The 15,112-nt window shown below is 22.1% G+C and overlaps 3 protein-coding genes across 3 annotated transcripts; 2 read left to right on the forward strand and 1 right to left on the reverse strand.

Annotated features, from left to right (window-relative positions):
• Positions 1–6,961: 6,961 nt before the first annotated feature.
• On the forward strand, positions 6,962–8,499 carry SRAE_2000413800 (Hypothetical protein; the record flags this gene model as incomplete). Its single annotated transcript, XM_024642971.1, has 2 exons — positions 6,962–7,828; positions 7,891–8,499. 2 exons carry the CDS (start codon positions 6,962–6,964, stop codon positions 8,497–8,499), a joined length of 1,476 nt encoding a protein of 491 aa, XP_024508689.1.
• A 971-nt stretch (positions 8,500–9,470) lies between these two features.
• On the reverse strand, positions 9,471–11,417 carry SRAE_2000413900 (Protein canopy homolog 4; the record flags this gene model as incomplete). Its single annotated transcript, XM_024642972.1, has 5 exons — positions 9,471–9,665; positions 10,831–10,998; positions 11,039–11,199; positions 11,345–11,357; positions 11,412–11,417. The coding sequence occupies 5 exons, from the start codon at positions 11,415–11,417 to the stop codon at positions 9,471–9,473; spliced, it is 543 nt and encodes a 180-aa protein (XP_024508690.1).
• A 398-nt stretch (positions 11,418–11,815) lies between these two features.
• SRAE_2000414000 (Mediator of RNA polymerase II transcription subunit 31) lies at positions 11,816–12,808 on the forward strand (the record flags this gene model as incomplete). The annotated part of the gene is made up of 1 exon (XM_024642973.1): positions 11,816–12,808. One exon carries the CDS (start codon positions 11,816–11,818, stop codon positions 12,806–12,808), a length of 993 nt encoding a protein of 330 aa, XP_024508691.1.
• Between the last annotated feature and the right edge of the window lie 2,304 nt (positions 12,809–15,112).

Genomic DNA, 15,112 nt, shown 5'->3' on the forward strand with positions numbered 1-15,112 from the left:
ATTCTCTTTTTTTTTCCATATTTTATTCTCCCATAAGCACACTGATTAATTTAAAAAATTTTTATGACAAATAATATCATTTTTCCTGATGGCATTCTGATAATCTATATTCATCATAAATAAGTTTAAACTGATTTTTTTTTTTTAAATACTAATATTAATGTGATTATTATATTTAGATCTCTTCTGGAATGATCAATCCATCTGTCTTTAATAGTAATCGGGGGGTCTATAAAATATTAATATGTTTTCGGCAATTCATTTTTAAGCACTATTGATATTGTCAAAAGTCTCATTTATAACTTTTAATAATATTTAAATATTATTATAAAAATGAACATGTTTCTCAATTTTTTTTTAAATATATATCTTCTTTGATTAAATAATTTTTTTATTCAATTAATCTTTACATTTTTTTTATATAAATATTATCAAACATTATATTTGATATTCTAAAAACTTTTATAATTTTTAAAACATTTGTATTTTAGATAAATCTTCATTGCTCATATTCTTTTAAAAACAATATAGAGTTTGATTAAATTAAGTTCATCTAAATATTCACCTATACATTTTTGTTATTTTAGATAAAATATTTTACAAATATTTTATATATATAATACGAGATATTTAATCATATTCTATAGATATACTATTAGTTGTTTAAAGATAAAAAAAAAAGGTTGGGTATGATAATTATAAAAAGAAATCTTTTTTATTATACATAAAAAGGTTTATGTCGACATAAATGATCTTAAATATAATTATTTTTATTTAGTATTAACACAAGTAGGGGAAAAATGTAGAGAGATAGAAATAGACAAAAAAAAAATAAATTAATCATTACACCGTTTGGTAGGTAATTTATTTTATGAACTTCTAGACATCTGAATATGGTTAGAAATAACAAAAACCTTTTTATTAATAATAAAATAGTCTAGCCTACAATTATTGAATATTACCTGAAAAGGAGATCGTTTAAAACGTAATAACTTTTTTTTTTATCATCATCTATCTATCTCTTTTTTTTTCCTTCTGATCTTTTTTCTCTATTAACATTTACCTTCTCTTGTCTATATATTTTGTTGATACTTTTTTTTTTTAATGTTGCGCATATTAAAAAAAATTGTCTGCGTAGGTTAAATAATATATTTTCCAAGGATATCTATTGTGTTCCACCTGAATGAGAGAAGGTTTGTAGCAGAAAGTGCAAAATAAGCGCAAGTGAAAGGGTAAGAAGATTGATGATTATATGTGTATATTATAATTTATACATAATATTTGTAGAATGACATATAGATAAAAATCAAATGAAATTATGAGAAAAATATGATTTTTTTTTTTTGATAAAATTTTATATCCTATCAAAATAATATACGTTAAAAAGTATTTTGTTAATATAATTAAAGTTCATTAAAAATTGTTTATAAAAGTAATGATGATGATAAAAACTTTTAATCTTTTTATCATAAAAATAAAAGAAAAGCTTTTGATAAATACAATAAAAAAAGAATATAATTTTTCCCCTGAGCCTGTTTGGCACAAATATAATATCTTAATAAAGTAATGAATCTTTAAAATAAGTATACCAAAAAATTAGGCAAATAATAAACCAATGATAAAACGCCTCAAACTAATTTCCCTAAAACTAAATGCTTACAAAAGAAATTTTAATTTTTCCCCACACGCTAACCATCAAAAATTATGTATTCATTATTAAAATAAATGTTTGATGCCATTAGTTAAATTATTTTGTATTTTAATATAATAATTTTACAAAAAAAAAATGTTTGTATTTTTTTTTGTCCTCATTTTTTGTATCATTTTAAAGTATTATAAAAACTTTGTTGTTCTAATATTCAATAATAATATATCTTAAAGTTTATCTAATATTATTATATTATAATTTTCACAGGATTGAGGATAAATTTATTACTACAATAGTTTAATAAATAAGATAATAAAGTTTAAAAGTTAGTTATAGATAAGATAAAAATTACAATTATATTTTTTTTTAAGAAAATGTAACTCAAATAATATTTTAGAGTTAAAAAGTATTAAAATATTAATGTGATATTAAAAATCCTTAATCTTTTTAATATATATTTTTCTTTGGTATTTTACTTAATTACATTTTTCTAGTCATTGAGAAAATAATTTAATGGATTAAAAGATGTATAAAAATGTTTAGTAATATAATTATAATAAGTTTTATTTTTTTATATTATTAATAAAAAGTTTGTATTGTAATAATTTTATACTATTCTTGAGACTCATTCTTTACATCATCTATTCTCATTGATATTATACATTAATACTGTTCAGGTAGGTTAAATAATTTTAACTATAATTTTTTATGAAGCCTGCGCAAACTACCGTCAAGTGGAAGGCAAACAAACAAAAGAAATATTATGAGGTAGAATGTATACTTCTTCCAGTGATCAGCTGCCTCAAAAATAGTATATATATTGTGCGTGAAACCGGTTCGCTGGTAAAAAGAAGTATACCAAACAAATTCCTCAATTTTTGTAATGGTATTTATCAGGTCTGATCAGATAGGCCATAAGCTTAAAAATGTTTGCATAAAACTCAATCTTTTATCACATGTTATTCCTTCTTCTTCATTTTTGCCTTTTACTAAAAATTTTTTTTTTTTTTTTTGTATGTAACTATCAAAACATTTAATATTTGAGACCTGGAATCTTCATAACAATAATAATTATTTACAGTTTTTTTTTATACTCTATACAAATTTAAATGCTTATGTATATTTGGGTTGTTTCTAGGGATATCAGTTAATGTAATCAAAAGAAGGAATAATTCTAGTCCTGAATCAATATAACTTTTTGTTTATCAATTCGCTTTCCAAAAACATCACATTGTTTGATTAAATTTCATGAAGTTGTTCATTGGTTCAGATCAGTTGGAGATGAGGGAAATAACACAAGCCTGTTATTCCATATATCTCCTATATAATATTATTATTAATATATACATTTTTTTATTAAAACATCCCACAATACTACATATATCATATTATATAGATAACTGTTTTCATTTATTTATTTCAAAAACTAGCATCACTCTTCAATCATACTATTTTCCCTTTTTTTTATACTCATTACTGCATTTTTTTTATATTTTTACATTTACATCCGGTATCAAGACCACTAACAATATACTTTTATCATTACCTGATGCATTACACCTAAATACAAATTTACCCCCCCCCTTCCTTTCAATTCTTTTTATTTTTTTATTTTGCTATATCTCACTTAAACATTTTTCCTATTTCTCATACATTTTTTACTTCATTCTTACGCTTTTAGTTAACAAAACTTCAAATAAATCTTTGTAAATATTTTTTTTTTTTGTATTTTTTTTATTACTTCAATACCATATATATTTCTTTTAATAAATATGATTGTAATATGATAAATACATTTAAAACTTGGAGGCTTTATTATTATATTTGTAACTCATACTTGGAGTGCTTTGGTAAAATTAAATGGAACAGGTTTGTGCTTGAAATTTTTATTTGAATTTATTTTTATTATCATTACCTAACCGCACATATAACATATTTTACTCCTCCCATTGAGTCATCAACTTGTTGTTTTTGACATATACTCTCTCTTTTCTACTTCTTCCTTTCTATATATTTAGTATTAATAGTATATATGCTCCAACAAGAACCCTCATACTGTTGAGGTTCTTTTTTTTTTTTTTGAGTCAAAAACAAAACTAAAAATACTACCTGTTCCCGAGTCTTTTTAAAAGTATACATCATAAAACTATATCAACCGTTAGAAGGTAGTAGACAACTATCTATCATAAACACCCAATTTCAAAGTTATTTCAGTATTTTTGTGAGAGATAGTATATAAGAAAAAGCAGTATGCTTATCGTAAATGTGAGTGTGATCTTGAATACCTGTTCCTTGTTATTGTACCTTTCTGGTTTCCACATGTCCGGTGTTTGTATCTTTTTTTTTTTTTTTTATCAAACTACAACAATCCGTCATTCTTTTTTAGTTACATCTTTATTTCCTTCTTCCTATGTATTAAAAGATGTTTCTTTTTTATATTTTTCATATATATATATTTTTTTTTATATCTTAACTAAATGATATAATTTTTGGAATATTCTTCAGTTATCCATATACCCTTTCTTCTTACGCAATAACTTTTGTATTTCTTCATAAACAACCAATAAACTAATTTACCATAAGAAAAGAATCCTTTTATCCCAATAAATGTCTATTTTTGGCAGTTAACTAAATAAAATATAAATGTAACTTTTAGTCTTTAACAAAACACCTTGTAGATTATTCTTTTTCAAGCTCATCAATTAATCTCTACAGTACATGCTCCACTTAACTGTCTATATATATATATATATATATTTCTTCTACTTATTTAACTTTAACAAAAATTATAATACTTTTCTATTTCATCAACCATTAAAACCCTTTAATTGAGAAGATATTTTTGGTAAAAGCTAATTTAATTTTGTTAACAAACAAAACACCCCATAAAAAGGCACCAATTAACTAGCCATCTCATCTACCGGACCAATTGAAATCATAATTTCTTATATAAGATGTCAAGATAAACTTCTTTATGATAAAAAGAACATGTAGCATCACCCACTGTTTAATACTATCAAAAATTAAATATCTAATAATAGAAAATATAATATATTTATTGGAGAAAATTATAAAAAGTTATATTATTTGGATATATAAATTGTGACAAAACATATATATTATTATGTTATCTACTATATATTCATCACTTTTATATTCACTAATATGTACCACTTTTATATTAAAAATGCTAATCCAACTATTATTTTTATGTAAAGATACTTCTATTTAAGATTAAACATGCCCCCTATGTCTTTTGATGGATATATCTTTTTTTTTTGGTAATTTCTTAATTTTAATATTAAAAAGATAGTTCTAATTATATATAAATATGTATTATTTATATATATATATCATATCAACAAGTTCAAAGCTTCCCTTCTAAGATTACTGTTAATCTTATTCAATTATTTTTATATAATCCTCACTTTGATTATTTTTCTTTTTATCAAAATAGTAAGATATTATAAATTTATATATCTATTATTTTTTTTTAATCATCCTGTAGGGTTATAAAGTAGTTTTGTAAATAAGAACTTTCTTATCACAAAAAAAAATCTATTTTACAACCACCTCCAGTCTCATTCTATATTTTCCTCATAATGAATTCCTCTTTTTGACAAGGGAGTATGGCCTTGAAAACGAAATAGAGTTGGGGTGTTGAATGTAGATGACATAACTTTCCTCATCAAAGATTTTCCCTTAATAGAAGATATATCAAAATTTCGGGAAGAACCCGTCATCCAGTATATATATTTTTTTTATAACTATATTATTAACTTTCTCTCTTTATCATTAAATATTTAGTTAATTTTAAAATATACTTATTAAAATATGTATTTTGTTAATAAAATTGTCCAACCATTTATTTATTTAGATGATGTCAAAAAATATTATATATAATTGTATGATTAAACTTGAAAAATTATAGAAATAATAAATATATTTATTATGACAAAAAAAAAAATTTTACCATTGTGAAATTATTTATTAATCTAATAGTAAGTTTTTTAAAAAAAAATTAATAAAATTATTCTTATTTAATTTATCTTTTTTTTTTTTAAAAAAAAAAACATATATTTATATAGGTAACTTTATTTTTATTTTTATTATTTCTTCTAGCGTTGATATTTTAAAAGTTTGTAGATATATACAAATATAATTATTAAAAAAAAATGGTTAAAATAATTATTGTTTTTGTTGTATAATAATATTGAAGGGAAAGAAATTTAATCAGAAACTTTTTATATTATTTATTTACATATGCTTTCCAAAAATTATTATAAAACTTTAAAATTATAAAGACAAAATAAAATCACAAAAATAAGCTTATTTTCACACATTATCAAGTATGTACAAAAAAAAGACTATAATGAATTGTTATTTTTTTTACTATTACAAAAATAATAATATAAATATATATATATATATATATTACATTATAAATATATTAAATATATTAATATTTTCTACAACATCATTAGAACTGTTGGAGGCTGGTCTTTAAATATAATATAAAATTAAAAGGCTTTTCTTGCATTTGATAACCACGAATGGCGTTCAAAAGTTGTATTTAAAATATATGTTTTTTTATATCTTTTCTTTAACCATCACCGCCCCCTTCCTCCCATTTTCTTAAAGATATATATTTATATGTTATGTAAAGAAGTAAAGGATGAAGTGTGATATGCGTGTTTAAAATTTCGTGCTCCATTGTCCTTATCTTTTCCTCTTACTTCCACAGTAACCAAGAAATAAAAAAAATGGTGTGAGACATTTTGTAATATGTTTATATATTTTACTATTATTATTTTTTTTTATGAAATTAATTAATTTTCTTTATATTTATTTAATAATATATATTTTTTTAACGTTAAGTCATTAAATTTATTAATAATTTAAACTTCTTTTTTTTTTAGATTATTTTTTAAATATACAAATATAATTGTATTCATATATATATACATATATATATATATAATATATATATATATTGTATTGTATTATTAAATATTACTTTATTTACTTTGTTTCTATTACTAATCACCTAATTGAGTATTATAAATTCTACATACAATCTCCTTATCCTTCATCTTTTTTTTTTCTGGTGGCAGATATTATAATACAATTGTTAGTTTGTATATTAAGTGGCTATATTAACATATTTCTGGAAAAAAAAATAGTAATTTTAAATTAATCTAACTTATAAAATTACTCATTGAATAAAAACAAGAAAAAAAAAAGAATATACATATAAATATTTAAGAAAAAAAAAAACGAATTTTTAAAGAAAATAGTGAATAAATTTATACAATGGCGGCTCCATATGCTAGTGATCAAGTACAAATAACGGATGTCGATTCAAAACAACTTCTTAACACAATTTACGTTCGTCTAAATGACCTTGACTGCAAAATGTCTTTCGTTCTTGAATTACTATCACAGAGGCTACCTAATTCATCAATAACATCAGGCAATGTAAATGATTCTCAACGTAATGTTTCTACACCATCTTCAAGTGAACAACAATTAACTCCTGGAAATGGTGGAGATAATAATAATATTAATCAAATGTTAATGTCTAACACTTTTCTTGGATTTCCTACATCAGTTACATCATCTCTACTGGCAGCATGTCAACAAATTACTAATACTAATAACAATACCGATACTACAAATCAAAGTATTCTTGATAACCATAATTCATCAAAAACTAGAGGTTCACCAGGTTCATCAAATGATGATAATAGTATATCAATAATGAATAATACTAATTTATCACCATCTTCTGTTACTGATGATATGTCAGGTTGTGATGAAAAAAAATCTCCATCATCTAAGAATACCTCAGATATATCAACAGCAACTAGAGATGATGAGGATGATGAATGTATGATAGGTGATGAAAATTTAAAAGAAGAAATTGATGATGATGCTACAGAGAATGATCCTTTAAATGCGGGTTTATCATTAATAAACTCAACTTTTCTCAATACATGTCCTCCATCTACACCAATCTCAACTAAAATTGTTGATCCTACTAATAATAATACAAAATGTGGTGGATTAACACATGAACAAAAACAAATTATTGTTTCAATGGAACATAGATTTCCAGAAGGTGCCGTTAGGAGAGCTGCTGAGAAAGCTGCTAGATCTTTTCAATCAACTCAACCTAAAGTATGTTTATTTAAAAAAAAAGAACTTTTTTTTAAATAATAATTATTTTTCTATTATTATAGGTTTTTGCATGGCAAATTTTACGTGAATCAGTTACAGATGATGAATTAAAAAATGTTCAAATAAGTTTACGTACATTTCATGGAGAATCAGCTAATCATCTTTTATCACGTCAATTACCAAAGATACGATTAGTTGTTGAAACAACAATGACATACTTTAAATGGGATAATTTAAGTGATGAACAACAATTAACAAAAGCTAAACTCCTATTGTCACATTTAAAAAATAATGCCAAAGTTCGCAATTGGACATTACGCGAAGGAAGACCCTCAAGAACACAAGGTGCAGTAGGAGGAAATGGATTAAATTATCCATCTAATCCACATTCCATTAACCCCACACCAAATGGAGCATTATTTGCAGCGGGACCATTTGGTGCATTATCAAGATCTTCAATATCATCACCATTGAATCTTTCAAATATTAATACTGCAGCAGGATTAGCTGCAGCAGCAGTTGCCAATACAACTAAAGCTCAAGGAGGAATGGATAATTTGTGGATTCATTATGCTGCAATGTTACAAAACAATTCAAGTTTAGCAGGTCTAATGAATGGAAATACTGCTGTAAATACAGAAACAGCAATCTCAGCAACCTCAAAACAATAACAAAAAATATAAAACTTCAATTAATTATTATTAAAAATCTTTTATCTATTGGATTAGTCTTTTATTTTAAGAAACAAAATTTTAGAAAAAATTATTTTATAAAAAGAATAGTCAAAAATGAAATCTTTTTAAAATAATTTCTTTACTATCTATAAATATTTCAAGTGTACAGCAGAAAACCGGTGAAAATAATATATAAAATATTGTTTTTATAAATTTTATTATTAACTTCTTTTTTGCAACAGGGTTTTTTGTTTAATTAAAATCAAAAGTAAGAAAAATTATTATCAATTCTTTTTTTTTATTCTGTATTTAACCAAAAAAAAAAATATATTTTTATAGATGCACAAAAGAATTGCGATTTTATTTTTGAACTTTTCTATTGTTGTCACTTGTTTTATATATATATTTTTTTTTCTCTTATTAATTTGTAAATATGCATGTTAATTTTGAAAAAAAAAATTTTTTTTTATCAATTTACATTCTAATTGTATATTTGTATTTATTTCTAAAAATAAATTGTTATTTGTACTTTCAAATTTTTAAAAAAAAAGTTAATTTTTATAAATTGAAGAATATTAAGATTGAAATTGTTATAGATAATAGCTTATGTTTTTATTAATACTTAATATATAAAAATTTAAGTTATTATAATTTTTTTATTAAAATATCATAACAAATATTTTTTTTTATTCATCTTTAAAATTTATTCTATTTAAAACATAATATTACATGTATTTTTTTTTACTATTGTCACTATAGAAAACAATTAATTTACGAAACTAACAAGTATAAATAAAAACAATTAGAATATAAACATGTAATGTACTTTAAATTCTAATTATGTCATTAAGTATTATCATGTTTGAAATAAGTATAAATAAAAATGTAATTTTTATTAAATGTAACGAATAAATAGAAAATATGTAAGTTAATGCTAGTATGATTCAATAATAAGGATTAAGAATAATTTAAAGTTCCTTCTTATAAAACCTTGGACATTTCATTTCAATGGTGCAGACAAATATTTCAAAAGATGTTTTATTAATAATTGTTTCAACAATTATATCTTCATACTCCTCCAAAAGACTTTCACAATGTTGTTTTAAAAGTGAAGACTCAATTCCAGGTTTATCCCATAAGTCTTCAGGAACATCCATGGTTATCTAAAAAAAAAGTATGTATATGATGATATATATCGTATATTCTTTTTATCTTAACTCTCTGTTGTATAGTAAGCTATTACATAATATTATAAAATAGTATAGAGTATATGAAGAAGATAAAGTATACTGTAATTTAAAGGATAACTATATTAAATAATATTTTTTTTAACAATAAACAAGTAATAACATAGTCTAAGAAAAATATTCAAAGTCTCATAATTAAATTACAAAAGCATAACCGTGATATTTAAAATTATTCCAATTTTTCTTTTTGGTTCAATTATCAAATCATAATACAACAAAAAGTTCCTACTAATTGTATAAAAAAAAACTAGATTATTTTGAAAATCTTCTCAAACTAAATTAACTAATTTAATTTTATTCTCAATGATTGTTGCCTGTATTTATATATTATGTCTATATCTTGATATTATGTGGACGAAGAAATATAAAATGTTAAATAATATACAAATTATATATTTTCATAATTGAAAGAAGCATCTTTGAAAAGAAAAAGTTTAACTTTCTAGTAGGGACTTTTAAAAATAAATTATAATCTTTTAACTTCTTTTGTTATGATGATTGGAAAAGAAAAATGGAAGAGAATTAGGGAGTGTATTTTAATTTTAAAATGATAAATAGAAATACTGAAGCGTAAATGTTTAGAAACCCTAATAAATTGAAGATATTTACAAAAATTATTATTATATATGTACATACACATATATATCTGAATAATAACAATATGTTAAACAGGTCGTGATTTCAAAAGTATAAAAATTCCTTTTCAATTTAATTTTTGACATTATTATAATGTCTTTAATATTTTTAACATACAATTATATATAAGAGGAAAAGACCTTTCAAGATAAGTGGTTCAGAATAGAAAAATGTAAAGATACATGCCATGGTACTATTATTTTGATAATTATTATTACATTGTAAAGTAATGATAACAACAATATTTATATATCTAATAATACAATTTGTTGTTGTTGCGTTAATAATTGTATTATTATATTTTCTGTTGAGGTAAAATAAACTAATTGCTCAAAAATGGAGTAGTAATAAAACCTAGTCAATTATTTTTTTTTAATATTACCTATATTTATCTTCATTGTTAGGGATTTTGTTTAAATTTTTATATATAAAAATAAATACTTACTTTAACACCTTTATCACGTAATTCTTTTAATTGTTTCAATGCTTCCGGTGTTCCTTTAAAAAATCTATCAATTCCAGAATCACGAGTTGGATCTAAACGATAAGAGAGCATATTTTTGCAAACAATTTCATTTAATTCTAAAAAAAGTTCTTCCGCTTTGTTACGTGACTATAAAAAATATATTTATTAAAATATTCTTTTAACTTACAATAGTTTTTGGTAAATTCTTGATTTTAAATAATTCATCCTTAAATTCTCTTGCAATAATAGCACAACTTTCACATTTTGAAGGTAAACTTTCACTATTAATAGATAAAATTAATGTTAGTATTAATAATAATTGTTGAATATGTAACATCTTTATATTTTCTATAAAATAAAAATAATCTATTATTAATATACCTTTTTCCTTATAATAATTATTTCTTTCTTAAAAACTTAAAGCATTACACCAAGTAAGAATGAACACATCAATGACAAGACAATCTAATAAAAGGCTAACCAATTGTATTACCTTTTTTTTTCTTCTTTGTATTAAAATGTTAAAAGAATATTATAATAATTGTCCAATTCTTTCAAACAAACATAAAAGTTTGCCAATATTTATTTACTTTTTTAAAACATTCTTTAATATCTTCTAAATAAACAAACAACTTATATATAAAAGTATCTTAAAAAAAATGTATATACAATTAAATTAAATCCACCTACAATTTAATTTTACCTTCTGAAACTATTTTAATCAAATAAAATTCATTAAAATAGATAAAAATTACTATTTCTTTTTTTTTCTTTCAATTCTTTCTTTAGATAAAAATTATATATGGTAAATATTTCTAATTTCGTGTTGAGAAATTATTTTTTGTACATGGAATAGTGTCACTTGTTATTTTTAAAGAAAATCCACAAAATAAAACATATTTATTTTTAGGAGTTATATTATTAATTATTAGATATTTACCTAAAATCTTTAAAGATTAAATCAATGGATCCAACATTTCGTCATGTATCAGGACCAGACTATGTAGATAGTGAAAGAAGACGTTTTGAAGCTGAATGTGAATTTGTTCAGGCTCTTGGAAATCCACATTATTGTAATTTTCTTGCCCAAAAAGGATATTTTAAGGAGGAATATTTTATAAATTATTTAAAATACCTTCAATATTTTAAACAATCAGAATATGCAAAAACAATTGTTTATCCTCATTGTCTTTTTATGTTAGATTGCCTTCAACATAAAGAATTTAGAGAAGCTATTGGAAATGTAAATAATGCTAAATATATAGAAAATCAGCAAATGTTACAATGGCAATATTATTATAGGAAAAGAAATGAATATAATGCTAAGATTGTTCAAGCAAAGGAAGCTGGTGAATTAAAGACTACTGAAGATGTTGTCAATTTACTAAAAGAATTGGCAAATCCAGAAAAAGTTAAAGAATCTGGTGATGAGGAAAATATTGAAAAATCTTCAATAGAAGTGGATCAAAATTTGTTGGCTGAAGATGAAACAGCTACACAAAAAGAAATAATGAGATTATTAAAAGAAGTTCGTGATGGTATGAAAATATCTGAAGATGGAAGTATATTAGTTGAAGAGGAGAGTGATGATGATGGAAGTGAAGAATTAACATCAGAAATAAAAGAATTGTTGGAAGAAATTGAGCGGGAAACAAATGATAGTTTACAAAAGGCATTTAGTGAGGAGGAAGATGCTGAGATAGAAGAATATGATCAAGATCTTAAACAAGCTCCATATTCACAAAACGAAGATTATGAAACTTATACAAGAGAACAAGAGGTAAAACGAATAGAAGCAGCTTTTGATCAAGTGGCTGAGTATGGAGAGTTAACAGAAGAGGAGTTGACTAAAAATGGATATCCAATTGATGTATTATATGATTCAAATATTATTTCTCTAGCAATACGATCCAAAGACTCTTGTGCAAATGATCAGAAATCAAGGAAATATTATTGATGAATGCTTATCCTTGACTTCATAAAAAAGTTACCTTGAAATATAATAATCCTTAATGGCATATTCTTAATCCTTTTTCTTAATAATATGTAGGCGAAATTTGATCCAATAAAATTTTCCTCAATTCTCAAATTCGAACAAATTAAATTAAAAAACATTTATAAGTATTAAAAATATTCGTCCAGTGACTACAATTTTATTAACTTTATTCATTAGTTTCTGATATAGTCGTAAAAACAATTTTAAAGAAAAAGATGTTTTTGTTTTAAATTTTTTTTCTTTATATAATAAAATAATTGTAATTAATGTAAATTGCATTGATTATAATTATTTTAAAATGATACATTTATATAAAAAAAAGAATAATAATCAAAGAAAAACAAATGAAAAATTAAAAAAAAAATAAGAGGCATTACTGAAAAAAAATGATAAAAATAAATATGAATTATCAAATGTGTTTATCGTAAACAAAAACAATTATTTTAGAAAATAGTTATTATTGTCTGTTTTATATCCAATTTATGCTAGTACTAAGAATGCTGATTTTCAAACAAAGTTCAAAATGATATAACATGGAAAATATTTTTCTATCTTTAAGGCTATTTATATCAATAATCATAATTCTCAATACCGTTTAAATGTTAGTTAAATATATTTATTATATTTTTTATTTATTAATGAAAAATAATTTAAAAAAGAAAACTAAAAATAAATCACCATAAATGAATACCTTTACAAAAAAAAATGTTTTAAATAATAATTTCAAATATCAAAATAATTATGGTAATAATAACAAAAATATTATTTTAAAAATAAAAAATAATTATTAAAAGTTTTATTGTAGGTGGAAAAGATTGAAACAATATAAAAATAGAAAAAAAAAAGTTTGTTACATTTCATAAATAAAAGGTTGTTGAAATAAATATTACAAAATTGTATATAAGATCTTTGAAAACAAATATTAAGATTTTATAAAGAACTCTTAATTCTAAAATTTTATTGTAAAAAATAAAAAGATTAGAATATTAAAGAAAAATTTAAAAATTTTTTCATACTTGTAATATTTAAAAAACTGGATCTTATCTTAAAAATATTAGTAACTTTGTTGAAATTTATTATAATTGTGATAACAACTCTTATATGTTGAGTAGAAATCAAATCCTGGTGTTTTACAATAAAAATAACATTACTAACTTAGAAAACATTAATAAACGCGCAAAGACATAACAATTTAAAGACCATAAAAAAAGTAAAGTTACAGATAAAAAAAAAGTACAAAATAAGAAAAAAACATGTAGTAGAATTTTTATCGTTTTATTAGAAGTAAAAACATTAAGTTTTTAAATAATGATTCATGTAAAAATATTATTCTTAACTAAAGTCTAAAAAGATTTTTTGAAATTATCAGTTTTTATGTGTCTTAAAATCAAAATAAATATTAGTTATAAAAATTTGAACTTGTTTTTATAAATATTTATAATTTTTAAGTGTTTATATGTGACTTTGAAAGTTGGATACTCCTCTGAAATGTTAATATTTTGTGCTCCAAAAAATTAATAATATTCAGATAAGGTCCCCATGTCAAAAGTTACATTTTGAAAAAAATTATTAACATTTTTTCAAAGTGTATTTATTTTTAAATTTTATTTTCCAAAATAAAATTGTTAAAAAAATACTATCATTTTTACAAGATTCTTAATCATGTGTTGTTATTTTTATTTCTTCAAGTTTTTTCTAAAACGAATTTTTTAGATTTGTTAATAGAAATTTATTTTAATTTTATTATTTAAGTGAATATAAGTGCATAATTTTTTAACTTTTGATGTTTTAACAACTTCTTTGTTAGTCATAATAAAGTAGTATTAAAATATGGTAGAACGGAAACTAATTTTTATAAGATAAATTATGTTTTACTGAGGACAGAAAATTAGCCTTTTATTTCTTTGTGTATTAAAGAAATTAAAAAAATTTTTTTTTTGTTTTGTCAATAGACATTGCATAAATAATGGAAAAATCATTTCTCTACCATCTGAAATTTTACTTTGACTAAAATAATGTCAATAAACCGTTTTTATTATTTATTACACGCATTTTCAATTTATTGTTCATTTTTATATTATTAGCAAATTTAAATTTCTTTTGTAAAAGCATTGTGATTATTCAATTGTCGTTTTTGTTATCAGATATTTATATCACACAATATGATACGTTTCTTTCATGAATTTTCACAGTTGGGTAGTAATTATCTCTTATACAATATGATGTAACGAGATATGACATGTCCTTTGAAAGGGCAATGTAGTC

Source organism: Strongyloides ratti (genome assembly GCF_001040885.1).
Source record: "Strongyloides ratti genome assembly S_ratti_ED321, chromosome : 2".
NCBI classification, from domain to species: domain Eukaryota; kingdom Metazoa; phylum Nematoda; class Chromadorea; order Rhabditida; family Strongyloididae; genus Strongyloides; species Strongyloides ratti.